The 18,649-nt window shown below is 43.9% G+C and overlaps 1 protein-coding gene across 4 annotated transcripts in view; it reads left to right on the top strand.

Moving 5' to 3' along the window:
- Positions 1-18,402, top strand: part of RAB11FIP4 (RAB11 family interacting protein 4) — a 195,006-nt gene extending 176,604 nt beyond the window's left edge. For all 4 annotated transcript variants that reach the window (XM_073310342.1, XM_073310345.1, XM_073310343.1 and 1 more), the window contains 12 exons: positions 1,392-1,615; positions 3,810-3,992; positions 5,098-5,232; positions 7,030-7,065; positions 8,685-8,784; positions 10,368-10,471; positions 11,088-11,228; positions 12,665-12,746; positions 13,558-13,695; positions 14,267-14,425; positions 15,787-15,930; positions 18,276-18,402. In XM_073310342.1, coding sequence (XP_073166443.1) covers positions 1,392-1,615; positions 3,810-3,992; positions 5,098-5,232; positions 7,030-7,065; positions 8,685-8,784; positions 10,368-10,471; positions 11,088-11,228; positions 12,665-12,746; positions 13,558-13,695; positions 14,267-14,425; positions 15,787-15,930; positions 18,276-18,392 — 1,563 coding nt within the window. In that variant the 3' untranslated portion in view covers positions 18,393-18,402. The remainder of the gene's footprint in view (positions 1-1,391; positions 1,616-3,809; positions 3,993-5,097; positions 5,233-7,029; positions 7,066-8,684; positions 8,785-10,367; positions 10,472-11,087; positions 11,229-12,664; positions 12,747-13,557; positions 13,696-14,266; positions 14,426-15,786; positions 15,931-18,275) is intronic.
- Positions 18,403-18,649: the final 247 nt, after the last annotated feature.

Raw genomic sequence — 18,649 nt, 5'->3', positions numbered from 1 at the left:
TACAGCTGGCCAAAGGGTGCTAGGTGTCCAAGTCCCATGGGATACAAGCACCTAATTCCTGTAGGCTCCTTTTTAAAATCCCAGCCTACTAGTGCTTTTAAAAATACATAGAATGCAAAATAATCTGGTTCCCCCCCACCCACACCCCTATTTTTGCTGGACTAACTTTTGGAGGACCCAGGGAATTGGAGTGGGTGCCCTTACGTGAATTAGTGGGGTGTTTTGAAGCTGTAGCGTACAGCATGTTTTCCTCCCAACTGTTTTTAGGTCAATGGCATTAAATAATTCTCTAAAACTCTAAGTTCAAAAATCTGAATAAAAAAATCAGTTTTGCTTTCATATAAATCAGGGCTCACAAACTTGGTCTCTGTAACATTATAATCCTGCTAGTTCCGCCAATGTCAGTCTTCCAGGAAAAAAATAGGATAGATAAGACCTGAATTTCTGGTAACGATTGTTACAAATGGCTGTTTTCAAGACGTTGAAGTTCTCTTCTGGTAAAGAGTAGTTCCTTGTTGCTTCAGCTGGGTGACAAAGCTGTTAGTCACACCACACTTGTCTCATGTCAGAAACTGCTGCTCCTTTATAATGTCCTCTTAGTAAGGGGCTTCTTTAATTTTACAAGTGAAGATTAATCTTCGGCGTTTGACTGGTTCTTGTGTTTTCAAAGCATAGAGAAAATAACCGAGCATCCACAAGGATAGACCACAGCTCCCAGTATATGCTAATGCATATACCAGCACTGCTATGTGCTGGAAGAGATGTCTGGATAACAACAAAACTGGAAAGCATACAAAAATGTATCTGGCTAATGACTTGTGGTAATTGCAGTAGGGTGGAGGGGAAATTTGGGCCCAAAATTCTTCTTCCTTTCAACAAATAAGCAAATAGCTACTACTAGGTCCTGCATTTCTACTGAGGTTATATTACTCTATGACCAGTGAAAATCTGTTCCCTCCCTACCTTTCTTGATAAAGGACACTATGGGAAAAGAACATTGCAGATAAATGAATATTGGAGACCAGAGATTTCTGGTTGTGCAAGATGGGGACATACAAGCCCAGTTGTGAACAGGAGTCAGTTCTGCCCTAGTTGACACTCGCTGTCAAAGGCAGGTTGTGGTTCCAGACAAGCATTCCTGCAGCTGGCTCTCTGTAACACTATGTAACGCTGGTTAGAGGTGTGCAATGTTTTATGCTTTAGGAGAAGCTCTGTGCATTGAGTGTTTACAGGATCGGGCCCTCCAAATGTGATTAAATATGATTCTGATGCGAATACCAGCATGCTGATGGTGTTTTTAGGAGAGGGATATGGCTGCTGCTTTCATTTACTCTGCACATCTTGCCACAAACTTGTATGCTTTCTGACTGTTCTTTCCCTTCCATGGACAGGGTAGCGAAATCCAGGACGGTGCCTATTTGGACGGTGAAAGTGTGTACAGTGAGTCCGAGCTGTTTCCTGATGAAGACACGATGACCCTGGCCCAGCAAGAGGTCCACCATGAGTCCGACATGGACAGTGCCATCGAGAGTGCACAGAGCTCTGAGGCATCCGACGTGTGCGGCAGTGAAGAGAAGGACAGCGTGCTCAGTGGACTCTTTCTGCCTGTAGACAAGTGAGTGGTGAGGTGCCTGTCAAGACGTGAGTCTTGTGCAGGGGAGGGGAGGTTAAACCAGCTGATCCCTCTTGTTTTAGGCCTGTCTGGGCTGAGGTTCTCCGACATGTGGAATTAGGTGTCCAGATCCCTCTATTTAAAATGAATGGGATTTGGTCATCCATCTCCCCTAGTGGCCTTGGAAATCTCAGCCCTTGTGTCTTCTGGCTTGTTCGCCAGGCTCCAGTAGGTTGAACGTGTGTCTATGGCACCTCGGCTGGGACAAAGTCCCGCTTTATAGTGACAGCGCTGGTTGAGTTCTGATGAAGTTTGAGCACTGTGCTAATTGCCAAAAATGGGTGGGTTTTCTTTGTTCGCCTTCCGATCTCCTGGAGCCCATTTGTGTTAGGACTCCAGTGTGAATCCACAGCAGAGTGTGCAGGTGCTTCTTCAGCCTTACTCTTCTGTCACGCTCAAAGGATGTGAGGGCTGGGCTGAAAAGGTTTTGCAGATGTAGTTGAGGAGCTTTGCGTTGCCATCCTGTGCGTTGGATTCCCCCTGACATCAGGAGGCACCGTTCAGTTTGTTGGCCGCTAGGGCTTTGCAGGCCTGGGCCTGTGATGTTAAAAAGTCACATCAGGCACCCAGAAAAGAAGGATCAGATGATTAGTGCCTGCCTGTGAAAAGTTTGGAGTAAGTGACTTGCCCAGCATCGTGTAGAACCTCTGTGGCAGAGGCAGGGATAAAATCCAATTATCCAGGGCAGTATTCAACTGCCTTAATCATGACCCTCCTTTCTCTTCCTGTAATCCATGCCTCATTCACGGCATATCTGCCAATCATAAACTGTGGGAGGGATGGGTTGGGAAGGTCCCAACCACTGAAGCGTTTCTGGAGTTGTGGGTCTAGATAACAGAAGAGGAGCAAGGTGTAGGCCTCCAGTCAGTTCTGGTTATGGGGAGCAGTAGGCCTGGAGAAGAAGGATGACCTCATGGTTAGAATTAGGGTGCTAGTTTGGAGCACCTCAGTTCAATTCCCTGCTCCACCACAGACTTCCTGAGTGACCTTTGGCAAGTCGCTTAGTCTCCCTGTGCCTCAGTTCCCCCTATTATGTGGATAATAGCCCTGCCCTACCTTGAAGTGGGGATCTGAGCGTAAATACTGAGGTGCTCAGAAGCTACAGTAATGGGGGGCCAGATGAGTATCTAGGACCGTAACTGCAGCTACTGGGTCTATACAAATTTTGGTCCCCAGAACCCTTCCATGCACAATCTTTACTGCAACCTTTAAGAACAGAAGGTGTTAAAATGCTTTGCTGACTAGTTACTAATCTGTCCCCTCTTCAGGGAGTAATAATCTGATAAATCTCCTCTAGCAGAATTTAAGCCTGCCTATGTGTATGGTCCCAAATGTCCTCTTGTTCTGTGCAAGACTTGAGTTGCCCTAAATTCTGGCTTTGTAAATTATTGACCTTTAGAAATATGAATTACAAGTGCATCTCAGCAAAGGAGGGAAAAACGAGAGCCTACATCTGAAATACTGGCAGGGGGCAGCATGTGAAAATGACATTTGTGCCATCCAGCCACCATTCACTTTAAAATGTTGCTTTGTTTAAACTTTAGATTCCAGAAGAGACCAAGTACAGATGAAAGGGCCCTGCTTGTGAGCTCTCATGCAGAGGAGTCTAGCTTCTTGTAAAAACAGCAGTAATGCAGAAACGGCCATATTGTCGAGGAGACTTGAGTCAGGCTCCCATTTCATTCTGGCTCTGCCACTTGTCATGAGACCTTCAGCAAATTATTTAACTCTGTTCTCTACCCCAATTTTTTAAAGTGCTTCCTGAGCCCTTAGGTCAGCTTTGTGTGTGGTGACACCCTCTGCTCCAGAGGAGGAAGCTCATGAAAGGCAAGGGAGCGTGAGGCATTGAAATGTTGTTACAATCTAAAGTTAAAGAATCTTGTTTCACCGATTGCCATATCCCTTGCCCTTTAAGGTCAGTTGTCCTGTCAACCTCACAAAACACAAACACACACACTGTTATATGGGTTTATTGCTGTAATTAGGGGTAGTTTTTTTTAGTAAATGCAAGTGGATCATGAAAGCTTTTGACTTTTGAATAAGAAGTTGCCAGCCCAAACCAGCTGAGAAAATTGCCTTGGGCAAAAGGCAGTCTTCTGAGGGTTGGCCTCCTACCCGTTCTGATGTCTTGTTTCAGGTCAAGTCCTCACAACCCCTCTGACCTCTCCACCTATTCCACCGCCTCTCTGATCAGTAACGAGGAACAATTTGAAGACTATGGGGAAGGAGATGATGTGGATTTTACTCCCAGCAGTCCGTGCCCTGATGATGAGACCAGAACCAACGCCTACTCTGACCTTGGCTCATCTGTGTCTTCCAGGTTGGTACTTATTTATTTTGACAGCGTATTCTTCTGAGCATGTGTACAGGGGCCGTACCAGAACTTCTTGGATTGTCTAGTTACTTGAAAACTAAAATTTCAATTTCTGCCCACAACACTACTAGCAAATGTCTTTCTTGTAAAAGCCACAGCGACGACTACATTGTTTCCAGTGCCTGTAATGTCAGGTCACACTGCAATAAACCCCCTAGCTTTGCTCCTAGATTGATTCTCTTTATATATTGCAATACTTGGATTTCGCAACTATTAGAAATTGACTGACTTAAAGCTGGAAATCAGATTAGACCTTGAACAACATTAGTGCTTGTGCAATGTTTGGGGATGACTAGTATGAATGTCTCCCTCCTTTTTAGCATGCTAACACTGTGTATTAAATATTCCCTTACAAAAAGACATGTCTTGTAAGGATGGATGAGCTTGTATTGGAAAAAAATAAATACGAAGATTGAACCTGAATGTCTTAAATCTCTTCAGGAAGTACTCGCTCTTTAATACTTGGAGAGGGAGAGAGAGACGCTGAACTACAATCAGCTGATCCTGTCTTTTCCCATTACCCTGGGCTCAGAATAACCGAGAATCAGACTCTCAGTGGTTCTGATAGCATAGACCAGTGGTTTTCAACCTCCTAGAGTATGTGAGCTCACCGGGGGTATGCAAGAAAAATCCTGTCATAGCAGACAACACATTGTATTTAGTCAGACTTGTCAATCTAATCATGGGTATGTTATGACCCTATCTCAGACAGGGGTATGCGGTAGACTGCGTTCTTTGGAAAGGGGTACGCAGCCTGAAAAGTTTGAAAACCCCTGGTGTAGACATAGCAGAAACCATTTGCTCTTTTAAAATCCCTCCTCCAAGTGGGATTTGGTATTGTGGTAATTAGCAGCATATAGTTGATCCGAATGGGCTCTGGAACCCCATCTCTGTTCCTGTAGCTGGCCTTGACAGAGCAGGGGTGGTGGGAGTGGCAATGCATTCCCCAGCACGCTTACTGCAACGTGACTACTTATGAAATACCACTAAGAGGGAAATGAATTTGAATTAGTAACAATAGCCAGTAACAGGTCTCCTTTCCCGCAAACAGTGCTGGGCAAACGCCGAGGAAAATGAGGCACGTTTATAACAGCGAGTTACTGGACGTCTACTGCTCCCAGTGCTGCAAAAAAATAAACCTGCTTAATGACTTGGAAGCGAGGCTGAAAAACTTGAAAGCAAACAGGTGAGTTGCCAGCACTCCGTTCTCAGCAGTCCCTTTTGAAATGGGGCTAGCCAGCAGTCAAAGCAACAGCTACTAAATAAGAAGGGGAAACTGCGGTAATATGCCCCATCTTTTTTCCTGTTAACTTGTATCCAATACATCACATCTAGCTAGTATCAAATGTAACAGGCAGTTGTTCTTGTTGAAGAATAGCATAGGATATTCAAACCTTGCCTGATTTTAACAAGAACTTCTCCCTACCATCAAGAAACTATTTCTCAGTTGGAGCACTAATGTCCTCTTCATTTTAAATACTTAAACAATGAGATCTTGAATTGCAGAGTGTGGGTGGTATTTGCCTGTGGAACAACCTCCCCAAGGAAGTGGGAAGCCCTACTGCTCAGCACCCATGGATAAAATACTGTTACTTGTCTGAGATTGTTCCCGGTAGCACGTTTCTATCACGGAGGGAGATAAGTTGATCTAATGAGTCTCTGGGGTGGATCCTCAGCTAGTGTAAATTGTCATAGCTCCACTGCTGTGGTCATGGATGTCAATGGGACAGACAGTTCACACCAGCTGAGAATCTGCCCCAGGATCTCTAGATTCTGTGGTTTGATTCAAGTGGCTTGAGGATTTTATTAACCTAAAACCAGATTTGGGAAAAAAATGCAACTTTAAAACCAGGATGATGGTGACTTCCTCAAGAATTCTAGCTTTTTCCTTTATATCTCTGTCCCCAGTATTGCCACCCACATGTAGATAGACAGTTGCAAAGCATTTTCCTTAGACTCTGAAGGAGTCTAAATATTTCTACAAATCCCTTGCTTATTGTGGCAATTCATCTGTGAACCTTTAGCTCCCCCTAGAAGCGGAATACAAAGCTTGCCGCTTCTCACATTCCCGGGAACTAGAACTTAATGCACTTCATCTAGTCTTGATAAGAAAACAATGACCAAGTATATGTTATGTAACAGTTACAGCTGCTGTCACAGCAGTACGTAAAATGTGATGGTTGTATCTTTGACCATTTTGGTATGAAATTTGACATTGCAACTGACAGTCCTGAATTCAGAGTAGTGTTCTGCTTCAACAAAAGATGTGCAATCAGTCTCGGTCACAGAGCCGTGCATTTCTATGTATCGTGGGGTAGGGGTGGCTAGTGGATTTGCTCGTGTGTATGAGTTGCAGCAGATACCGTTCTACAGTTTCATTTTGACTCAAGCTGGCAAAAATCTGTTTAAATATGATAGTGCTGTTTGTACTGAATATAGTATTCCCAAATTCATTTTATTCATGATCACGGTAGCTTATGGCTCTACACCCAACTTCATGTTGCATAAGAATGGCCATACTGGGTCAGACTAAAGGTCCATCTAGCCCAGTGTCCTGTCTTCTGACAAAGGCCAATGCCAGGTGCCCCCGAGGGAATGAACAGAACAGGTAATCCTCTAGTGATCCATCCCCTGTTGCCCATTCCCAACTTCTGGCAAACAGAGGCTAGGGACACCATCCCTGCCCATCCTGGCTAATAGCCATTGATGGAACTATCCTCCATGAATTTATCTAGTTCTTTTTTGAACGCTGTTATAGTCTTGGCCTTCACAACATCCTCTGGCAAGGAGTTCCATTAATTATTAGTGTAGTTTATGATTAAGTTTTATGACCATGTTTTGGTGGAGCAAATTAAAAGCTAAAATAAGACAGCTGTATATGCTGTACGGAACTCAATTGGCAACTAAACTGAGATTTTACTGAATTGCACAATAACCAAATAAACTGCTTGCTTACTACATTATTTCTTCTGTCTCCATGTAGCCCCAACCGAAAAATCTCAAGCACAGCTTTTGGAAGGTAAGACACTTGAGCTCATTCTGAGTACTTTGAAATCATTTGTGACCAGAATTCATGCTGATGTCATGGATTCATACTAAGAATGAAGTACTCAAAAGAAACCAAATAGGGTGTGCAGAAGAGAAGCTTTAGGTGGGGAGGAAGTGTCGGGGGGGAGGTGGTTTGACATGGTTGCGGCTGGAAGCAGCCGCATCAGAAGGTTGAGGTTAGGATTCCTCCTTCTCTCTTCCCTCCTCAGTCAAGTAGCACATTTAATTCTGAGTTAGCTTATAAAACAGAAGTTGGTTAGGCAAACCCCTATTTACCGGCTTTGCTGACTTATTTCTCTGCTGATTTATTCCACGCTCACTACAATTTAATGTAGTTCTTTGTCCACAACTAATTCTGTATGGTCTCAATTGAGAGAGACTCTCAGCACCTCCTGGCATGAAGTCCGTGGTGAAGGAATTAATTACCCACCAATGTGGAGGAGAGACTGTATAGGTGTGGCATTGCACATGAATGGGAAGCTAAGCTAATTGAATTCCAAGTTAGCGTCATGTTGCTGAAAGTGTTGTAATAAAATCTCTTCTGTCTGGAGGCCAACACAGCCACTTGGGTGCTGGATTTAGGAAGAATATAATTTCTCTGATTATAGAGCTGCCGCCTTCAATATTCCATAAGTGAGCGAACTCATCAGAGTCATTCTAGTCAGCAACAGGCTCTTGGAGTGGACAAGCTGGCCCAGTAGGTGAATCAGCCAGTTGTTTCCTTGTTAGGAGTTTGAAAAGATGCCATCCTGTTTGCATCTTATGCCCCATCAGGAATTACTATTTTATTGCCTTCCTGACCTAGTTTTGTTGCCAGAGGGCAAAGGGAATTGCCCAGCTGTTTAAAAATGGTGGTCACTCCAGATTCAGGTCCAAGTTAAGACTAAGTACACGGACTTGGGTGGAGGAGGAATGCAATACTCATACTGGATCTGGTCCAGGAAATCTTAATACTACCCCTCTTTGGGAAGCAGTGACTTTTTGTACGTACCGGACAGTGGCATATCCTCTCTCTCAAAGTTAAAGCATCGTAATGTGGTGAGGAAAATCTGCAAACATGCAGCTTGTACGTAACTTCCAAACAGGTAGTTTCAAACCAGTCTTAAGTATTCTTAATTCTTGCATATTGCAGCATCACACAGTGGAATCTTCTATGTTTTTTCTGTAAATAAAGAGAACTTTTGTGCCACTTGTTCTGCAAAACTGATAGGTATAGCTACACAGAAGCCTATCAACATCACTTAGGTCCCACCTTCCCCCAGATTTGGCATCTAGCATGTAAGTGAACATGATATTACATGCAACTTTAACTCCACATCTGGCGTGGACAAGGACAAATAGTGGTTAACTATAAACAACTAACCTCTTTTTAACCCTGCCTAATTTGACAAGCAAGACATTTGCATCGTGGAATAAACGTATTGGTTAAAGTAGGACGACAAAGTCAAGTGTAAACAGAGCCATACGTAGTTAAGTTATGTTGAAGCTATTGCACAGATGTTAGCTGGGGACATTCAAGGTGCAAAGCCAGTCCATAAAGTAGACTTTTTTTTCCCCCTATGATGTAAAATAATCCTTTTGCTCTTCCAGACAACTCTTCCACAACAGTAATTTCAGCAGCAGCAATGGCAGCATGGAGGACTTGTTCCGAGACAGCATAGACTCGTGCGATAATGATATCACTGAAAAGGTGAGGAGCCTTCACATCATGATTGACAGATTCAGCACAGCTCTTGTTGGTGCAGCCAGAGACCTGTCTGTCTACCAGAAAGAGTCACCCGAGGTGGCTAGTAGATATGGGCAAGATCAGTCAGGATCTCTAACGAAAAGTGAGGAGTAATGGAATATCCCAAAGTTCATGTTCACTTCCTCTCCCAAAAGAAATAGAAGAACCTAACCAAAAAGAGAATGAAAGTACAAGCTAAGAATTCTTTATTGAAATATGACCTCTAACGTGATTAATATGTAAGCCTTTCACGGAGTAAGAAAATGAAAAAGCAACAATGGGTCTGATTCTTATCTCCACTAAATGCCTGGTCAAAACATAGCTTTTGTATCAGTATTTCAGTTGCACATGAGGTTATTTATATATAATATACATTTTTTAAACTAAAATGGTTATCCCAGTAAAACTCTTGCATGGGTACAGTTATAGCAATATAAAGGGGTTTTATGCCAGCACAGTTTATTCTCTTTTCCCCCCAGGGCTAGCTATGCCAGTATAACGGCGTCTACCCTAAGCGGTTGTACTGCTTTAACTACACTGGTATAGTGATAGTGGGACAACTTCTGTGTAAAAAAGAAAGCCCTTACCTGCGCTCTGATAGTGTAAAAGGGCCTTTAAAATTGATATGCCAATAAAGCCAGTATGGATGACAAGTACGTCCATTTATGGCCCCTCTGGGCTGCCAGAGCAGCATAAAGAAGCCTTAATGTGAATGAGATTGGGCCCAATGTGTCTGTCAATTCCATTATCGAGGTAGCTGCTCATTTTGCTGCAGCTTAGCTCAGTTTCCCAAACTGAGGCCCACTGGGCCTCAAAGTCCAAAATTTATATAAGCAAACCCAAGCTTTCAGTGCCCCATTTTGGAGCCCAACTTCTGAGGCGCCTTACAGGGGCTTGATTTTCAGGGAGGTGAGCACTCCCAAATCCAAACTCAGGCTCAAGGCATCTCAAGTTGGGCACCTAAAATTAGGGGACACACTTGGCCAATGTGACCTGCCCAAGCTGCAGCAGCAAGTCCATGGCAGAGCTGTGTATAGAGCCCAGGTTTTGCCTTCCAGTCTGGGGCCCTGTCCCACTGCATCACTTTCCCTCCAACAGGCTGACCCTACAGGGGCCCTTCAAGGGAGTCCTGCGAGAGTCACTTTGGTAGAAGCCAAGTCTGCCTACCGCCTTGGAGGATTCACCCTCATAAGCACTAAATCTCATTGCACTACCTTGTTGCAAGAGGCTGAGTGTTATTCATGCAAATGAAGTAATGACAATCTGTCTATTAAAGTGATGCTATGCAGCTTAATTTCTCTATGTATCTAATTCCAGTAAATATGCACTTCTAAGCGTCAATTCATTGTGCATTTGCATTGATCAGTTTTTGGGGACGTGACCTTAAGGGAAGATCAGAACTAGATGCACTCCTGCTCTCTTGGAAACCTAGACCCTTGTATTAAATTTTGCCTTTGGCACTCAAGTGCAGCTTTGCCCCCTGTTGTGGTTTAGATGTAAGAGGCTGGGTGGGTGTGAAAGAGACTCAAATCCTCTTCTCTTTCTAGGTCACTTATTTAGAAAAAAAGGTGACCGAACTGGAAAATGATAACATGACAAACGGAGACCTGAAGAGCAAACTGAAACAGGAAAACACGCAGCTAGTTCACAGGTAATAAAACATGCAGCCTGCTTCCTCTGTGCTGTGTCACTGCAATTCCTTCAGGAGCAGAGCTATAATGAGACTAGAAGGAAAGTGGAAATCCAGTATTGGGTCCCAGCTGCTTAAATAGAACAAAGTGAACTTTCAGGTGAATTTTGTGCATGTCACTGTCATACACAGAGCAAGTGTCCTCAAAGCTTTTCATCTGGGAAGCCCAAAAAATGGAACTCCACAGCCTTGCTGCATGTGCAGTGAATTGTGTCCTTTAACCAAGAGTAGCAGTTATGGTCCTGCCAAGCAGAGTATCTGACTTGCTTGCAGCTGGCTGTCTAGGGAGAGTCATCTCACATCATGTTATGAAGGGGATGCCCCCATGTCTTTTAATGTATACATACTCGTGGCAGAAAACTGGCCTTCGTTCACAGAGAGAACCCAGCATGTTAATACAGAGAATGGCCATAATGGAGAAATAGATATTCCTTAACTTTGGCTGCTGGGAAGTGTGCATAAAAGGATCTAAGTGGTAAATCAGTATAGAATAAAAGTGTGTGTGTGTGTATTTGATCTTGCATGTGATGTGTGGGCAAGTGTTTGAAATTGTTACCAAAATGACTGACCTTCCTAGAGTTCATGAACTAGAAGAACTGTTGAAAGACCAAGAGACGTCAGCTGAACAAACGCTGGAAGAAGAAATAAAACGGCATAGAGAAGCATACAGCAAGTATGAAAAAGAAAAGGGCACTGAAATTGAACTGCTAAATACAAGGTAAAAACATACTAGCTGGGATGATGTGGTGTTTAGATCCACTTAGAAGCAGAAGATCTAATGGCTGTTTTCCTCATGTGTTTTTTGTAATCCACTTTTTCCATTAGTGTGTGAACCTAGATTGTATGTTGCCTTGTGTGCAGATGGTTACGGGTTAGATACTTAAAATAATTGAAGAGGAGTCACTTAGTTGTGTAACGTCCAAAGACATGCTAAGTTTTTTGAGTGTAGGAAGGATCCCTGCCCTGGAGAACTTACTGTAAGACCCAAATTCTCCCACCTGATCCCTGTTCACAGAGCCGCCTTGGTAGAGGTCTGCCCATGCAGAACAACTTGATAGACACACTACATACCCAAAAAGGACAGGAGAATGGGATACACTTGGCTTTTCCCCTGAATTGAGATTTGTTGACTCCCTACTCAAGTTGCATTGTGGCAGTGTATCTTATGGCATAAGAACAAATGTGTTATGTAAATGTACTTCACTAATGGCTTTCTGGGCACCTACCATCACTCAAATCAAACAGGAAAATAATTACCCTCACACTGCTGACAAGAACCCAACTGCAATCAGCTGCCAGATGTTCTCCCACATGTACAGACATTCAGCCAAGGGCCTTGCACTGGGCACTGAAGGATGCCAAGCTGTAGCTCTGGCATATTGTGAGGCAGCAAAGCCTGTAAGAGAGCCTCCTGTGAGCATGCCCAAGAAATCCTATAAAGCACAATCAACCATAAAACTAGAACTTGGGCCAAGGACTCTATTCTTGTTGCCTCTACACAGACACAGGCGTCTATTTTATCTTCAACCAGGACAGGAAGGATGTGAGACTGAGTCTCTGCTGTCTTAGCCCTTGGAAAGCTGTTTATATCTATGCAGAATGGGTGTAAAAAGCTACTAGAATGCTGGTAAATTACTGCCCAAGGTTCAGGGTGGCAAGTCGGGCCTTGTGTGTTCTGTCTTTGTGCCAGAGATGCACAGTAGAAGCTTAGAAGACAGTAAAAGTTCAGTTGCCTCTTATTACTGGCTTTGTATACGGACATGTCACTGCTTTCTCAGCAACCACTGAATGTAGAAGTCTACATGAGCAACTTAAATAAGTAGGTATTTGGCTTTCTAAAATTAGTGCTTCAAGGAAGGAACTGGGGCCAACTCTATCAGACACTTCTCTGTGGACTGGTTCCTTTCTCTTAGGCTCTATTCAGGGTCTTGTGCCAGGCCCGTCCCCCTCACATCCAAATGTCCATATGGATCTTTGGACACTTAAACCAAATCAGTGATACTGCTGAAAACCACTGGGAGAAGTTTGTCTTTAAACACCTAGGCTCAATAAAGAGACCAGATGAATGGGGTTTTCTGGGGAGCATGTTTCTCTCAATCCCCCACACTTTCCCTGCCGATCGTGTTTACTGTAAATCTCGCTGTCTTTATATAGGGTTCAACAGCTTGAAGAAGAAAATGGTGAACTCAAAACCACTGTTACGCGACTGAAATCACAAACAGAGAAACTAGATGAGGTAATTAAACTTCTGAGTGCTGAACATATCTGTGTAATAAGTGATTGCTAGTCAGCTGTGTAGGCAAAAATTGGTCACTAAACGATAGGGTTTTTTAACTGACAATCCCCAAAATAAGAGAAAAATAATGTAAATGGAATTGGGAGACCCTCAGTCACATTTCACACCTAAAGGAATATTTCTGAGGCAAACTTCAAAAGTGACTGGCTCTTATAGTCCTATCCAAGACCCATTGAAATGAATGGGTGTCTTTCCGTTGACTTCGTTAGGCGTTAGATCAGAGGCATAGTGAGTTTTCCTTTCAGCATGGTAAAATGAATTGCGTTCTCCTAAATTAGTCTGAAAACTGAAGGGTTTTGCAAGGAAAATGATGGCGGGGATAAGGAGGAGAGTTCTTCAAATGGCAAGTTTGTGTCGTGTGTTTAAGCTTTTATGCTTTTGAGAAATTATCTCCCTAAACTATACAGAAATATCCCACTTCTCTGGCTCTCGGAAGAGTTCTGGAATATTCACTGACAGATAAAGTACCTGTTTTTGTTATCCTGGGAGGCTGCTTGCTTATATAGTGGCCCCGATCCTGTTAAGTGCTAGTACACTCAGAACTTCCACTGATTGAATACAGCTCTGCATACAGATAGCTGGAAGGATCGACCTCCAGGAGATTAAGCTTCTAGTTGCAACATGGCCCTAGAGTAGCTGCACCCATGCTGATGAATGGTGTTGGCCAATGAGCATGGTGTAAAACAATGATCTGGAAACATGATGGGCCGGGGGAGTCCAACTTGGCTATCAAGCTCCTGGTTTGTTTCAGGAGAGGCAACGCATGTCAGATAGGTTAGAAGACACCAGTCTGCGGCTGAAGGACGAGATGGACCTGTACAAAAGGATGATGGACAAACTGCGACAGAACAGACTAGAGTTTAACAAGGAGAGGGAAGCTACTCAGGAGGTGGGTATGAACAGAGGTACAGAGCCCACTCCAGCAGCCCTTCCTTGCAAGAGTGAGTAAATCAATAGGTGCATCGTCACATGCAAGGGCTGCCACAGGAGGATCCAGGGATAATGTCGATGTGGCATTTCCCCTTGTGGCACTTATTGTTTAACCCTTACTTGTATTGCAGGAGGGCCTAGAGGCATTGAACAGGCTGGCAGCCCCATTGTGCTAGGCGCTGTACAAACATGTACTGATAGTCCCTGCCACAACTGTAGACTTTGGCGCTGCTCTCCCATGATCTCCATGCCTCTGAAAAGGTGCAGCTGTGAAGGTGCCTTTCAAGGTTCCTTAGATACCCTTGCACTTCATAAACTGGCTGTGTGATCAGCACTTCCTAAGATGGGCTGCTGAGGGGCTGGCTGTGTCGCAGAAGCGCCCAGCTGCCCCGGTCTGGATCAGAGCCACACTGCACCAGTTATCCTCCAAACACCTAGGCAGTCCCTGTCCTGAAGAGCTGATCAGTTCGTATGCAGGTGGTCATTTGCTGCTTATTAAAATGGACCATCCTGTCTTCATCTCCTTGCAGCTCATTGAGGACTTGCGAAAGGAACTGGAGCACCTGCAGCTGTACAAGCTAGATTGCGAGCGCCCTGGCCGGGGGAGAAGCTCCTCGTCTAGCGTGAGTGAATTCAACGCAAGAACGAGGGAAGTGGAAATGGAGCATGAAATTAAACGGCTAAAGCAGGTGAGCAGGATGGGGGCTCCAAGCCTCTCATGTTCATGGGGGTGATGATTGGATAATTGTGCAGAGATGCTGGAAAAATATCTCTAATTGTAACTTTTATCAACAAACTCCCAAGAGAAACTTTCATTGCCCTGATATGGAGTCTCTCTATAGTGTTTGCATTTAAGACTTCCCAAGCTCTGTTTGCTTTTTGAAAGGATTGTAAATGCAGCCTGCATAGTGCAAGAGCCATGCTCAAGCATTTGTGGGTCTCCTACACAAGGACTCACATGGGTTGACCATGCGATCCAAACTGGAGGCTTTCAGATCCATAGGCCATGTCACTTTTGATAAGGAAGTAACTCTGTTATCTGGCATCAGTAGTAGGCTGCTATCCTTTATATCAGTGGTCCCCAAACTTTTCATGGTCCTGCCCCGGGACCAGGAGTGGGGCTGCTGCTGCTGGGGAGGGGGGCCGCAGCTGCAGGCAGGTCTGGGGCTGGAAGCGAGAACAGAGTCATAGCCAGGGGCTGACGCTGATGCCAGGAGTGGAAGCCGCAGCTGGACCACAGTCGGGGGCCAGGAATGGAGCCAGAGCTGGGGCCAGGAATGGAGCCATGCCTGAGAGCTGGGGGCGGAGTGGGGCTGGGTGGTTCTCCCCCTTCCTGCTCTTGGGGGCTGGCCCAGGCCCTGCCATGCCCCCCCTTGGGGGGGGGGTATGCCCCACAGTTTGGGGACCCCTACGCTATATGAACTAGACCCTAAAAGCAATCCATACATCAGTAAACGTGGTACATGTTCACACAGGAAGTCTTGTCACCTTGGCCACAAATAATAAAGGCATATTTGAGTTGGGGCACTTTTGTCGGTCTGTATTTTTCTCCCCAATATGACTAAGCTCCTAGGGGTCATCCCAATAACTCTGACTGGAGTCTGTGTTGCTTGAAGACTATCTCCAAAATTGGAATGCTTACAGTAATCATATTTGAAGACAAAGATGAAGATAGGGCTGATTGTTCAGCCACTTAGTACAGAAAATGGAAAACTAAGTGAAGATACACATGGGTTTGTTAGTTTTTGTTCTTTTAAGTGTATCACGCTTGGCACAGAAGCTGATCCACAGCTGGGATCAGTAGGAAAGGTCTTCTGTGAAGGCCCTGTAACATTCCACAATTAGGTGGAATTATTGTGTGGAATTTAGGTCTTTCTCTGAAACCCTACAGTGTTTGACCATTTTTAGAGGTACCATTGTAAAGGGCAGATCTTAAAAAAGTGGATAGTGACATGGAAAACAAAAGTGGTGTTCGCTTTCATGTTACCTGAGCAGTGTATTTCTTACATTTTATGAAAACTCCATTCCATTCTCTTTCCTATTTTAATAGGAGAATCAGAAACTTCGTGACCAGAATGATGACCTTAATGGACAGATCCTAAGTCTTAGTCTTTATGAAGCTAAAAATCTCTTTGCAACACAGACAAAAGCCCAATCACTGGCTGCTGAAATCGACTCTGCATCAAGAGATGAGGTAATGCAACTGAGAGCAAAACAATGCTAATAACTGAATATAAAAGTTCTAACAAGCAGGAACAGATTAACTGTCAAGGTGAAGGTTGTTACACAGACAAATCAGCAACATAATTCCTGTTCTGCTAGGAATGTAGCTAAATCTAGTGATCTTTTCAGATGCTTATTTTAGCATTATCCAACTAGTTTCATTATCAAAATAATAGAGAAATTCCATCTTAATATGGGTTTGTTTCAAAGGATGGCAGCTTTCAATCTAAAGGCGATCTATTTAAGGCACTGACTGCTGTTATAGACACTGTTTTGCTGTATAGCAGGTGCCTTATGGTATCTCATTTCTTCAAGTGTGGTCCCAGATTTTCTGATCAGATTTATTCCAGTGTCAAACTGGAGTAACTTCAGAGGATTTACTCTTGTATAACCAAGAGAGAATTTTGCTCATGCTTCAAACTGAGTTTACACATTTGGCTCCTCATTTTCAGTTGGCACAGCCTGGGGAAAACCTGGCACACCTCCTAGTTGCTAAGAAGTTGTAAACGATACTGCATACTTTAACTAACCAGTCCACATTTGTCCCTGTTGATAAACCCATTCACCTCAATGGAGTTAATGCTAATACCATGAGTTTGTGACTGTTGATAGCTGACCTTTCAAAAAGCAACTGGCTAAGGATTTGGCCTACGTGAACCTTTGTGACTCCATTGACTTTAATGGAGCTATATTTATTGAAGACCTCACCCTATTTTGGAGCCTAACCAAACAGAACTAAAAAGTTTGTGTACAAACCCATAATGTAGACACTTAATGAAGTAGCACTTAGCAAGATATTCTAGAGGAGCTCTTACACTTGGGCAGGGGACCAGGTGAGATGATTCGAGAGGTTCTTCCAAGCCACAAGGGCTATGGACTTTGAAGACAACCAAAGGTCAGTATTAGTATGTAAGTATTAGATAGTTTCCCTTTTTGCTTTTGTAAAGTGAGTTGTGGTATGGAACTTGTACCCAACTAAGCACTTGAATAGACCTGTTGACTTCAGGGGACCACTCCTGGGTTTAAAGTTAGGCGTGTGCTTAAGTACCTTGCTGGATCAGGGCCTTGTGGAGACTGGTTGTGTGGTGTCGCTTTGTGGAATTTTTCTCAGGGCTAGTCTACACTAGAAGCCCTACAGCAGTGCTGCTGCAGTGGGTCTGGTGAAGATGCTCTATGCTAACAGGAGAGAGCTCTCCCATCGGCAGAATAAATCCACCTCTCTGAGAGGTGGTAGCTGTGTCGGTGGGAGAAGCTCGCCCGCCGACCTAGTACTGTCCCCCCTGGCACTTACGTCGGTGTAATTTTGGCCTGAGATTTTAAAGGCCACCTAACAGAACTGGATGCCCCCAAACCATTAATTTTAATGAGAACGGGGCATCCAGATCTCTTAAACAGCTTTGAAAATCTCACCCGAAACATGCTGTGTATATAAAGCAACTTGTCTTGAAATGAACTAAAGATGCTCTCAGATCCTAAGAGCCTTGGTGAAAGTACAATATGTACATTTCCCCTGCACGTTAATATAGCACCAAAGGTGCATTATTTATGATTAAAATAGATCTTTTTATTTGGACAGGAAACTGTAGCCTCAAAACATTATGTGTTTTAATTCTCACGCTGTTCCTCAATACTCTGTATTTACAGCACCCTTTTTTCTACAGATGTAGGAGTGCTTTAAAAAGGTTTCAATAATATATGCTCTCAGATGAGGAAACAGACACCCACTCGTTCATGAGCAGGCAGTATGGGCTAGTGGATAGAATACCAGGCTCTGAGTCGGGAGCCTTGGATTCTATTTACAGCTTTGCCCCTGACTCAAGTGACTTGCTCAGTGGTACTTAGGGGTATGTCTATACATACAGCACTGCACCTATGGCACTGCAGTGCGTCCGGTGAAGACGCTCTGTGCCGACAGAGAGCTCTCCTGTTGGTATAATAAAACCACCTCCGAGAGCGGCAGAAGCTGCGTCAGCAGGAGAAGCTCTCCCACCGGCATAGCGCCGTCTAGCGCTCATGTCGGCAGAACTTATGTCGCTCAGGGGGATGAATATACCACCCCCTGAGCAACATAATTTACACAGACTTAAGTGCCTGTGTTAGCCAACTGCATAATGGGGATACTTATCTACCTTTTTGTGTCTTCACTTTGCGATCTCTTGGGGTGAGGGAAGAGCAGAGTATCATTAGAGGCAATGAGTAATTTTTTTAATACAAAGGGAACCCGAGGCCAAGCCTCATACCTACAGCATTGTGTAAATTAAAATTAGATGAGTGACATTTTGCAATAGATACTTAACTTGGGAATCTTTGTTTCAGCTCATGGAAGCTCTTAAAGAACAGGAGGAAATAAACTTCAGATTGCGACAGTATATGGACAAGATTATTTTGGCCATCCTAGACCACAACCCATCTATCCTGGAAATAAAAAATTGAAGGACAAAAAGCAATTGCCTGATATTTCTGCACATGCCACTGGATCTAAACATCACTCTGATACTGTAAATGATTCTATATATATCTTATGTGTGAATGTGGGGGTGTGGGTATGTTTATATGATGTCTGGTACACTTCTCTGTGAGTCATCAAATCGGCTTGATTCATTTTTTTCATGCACTTTCAATATCTGTGACAAGATCACTACTATATATTAATGTTATAACAATATAACTGGATCACGCTGTTTTAGCTA

The sequence above is a fragment of the Lepidochelys kempii genome, chromosome 14, assembly GCF_965140265.1.
Source record: "Lepidochelys kempii isolate rLepKem1 chromosome 14, rLepKem1.hap2, whole genome shotgun sequence".
Taxonomy (NCBI): Eukaryota; Metazoa; Chordata; order Testudines; family Cheloniidae; genus Lepidochelys; species Lepidochelys kempii.
Note: the sequence above shows the minus strand (reverse complement) of the source record. Positions and strands in the feature narration are given on the sequence as shown.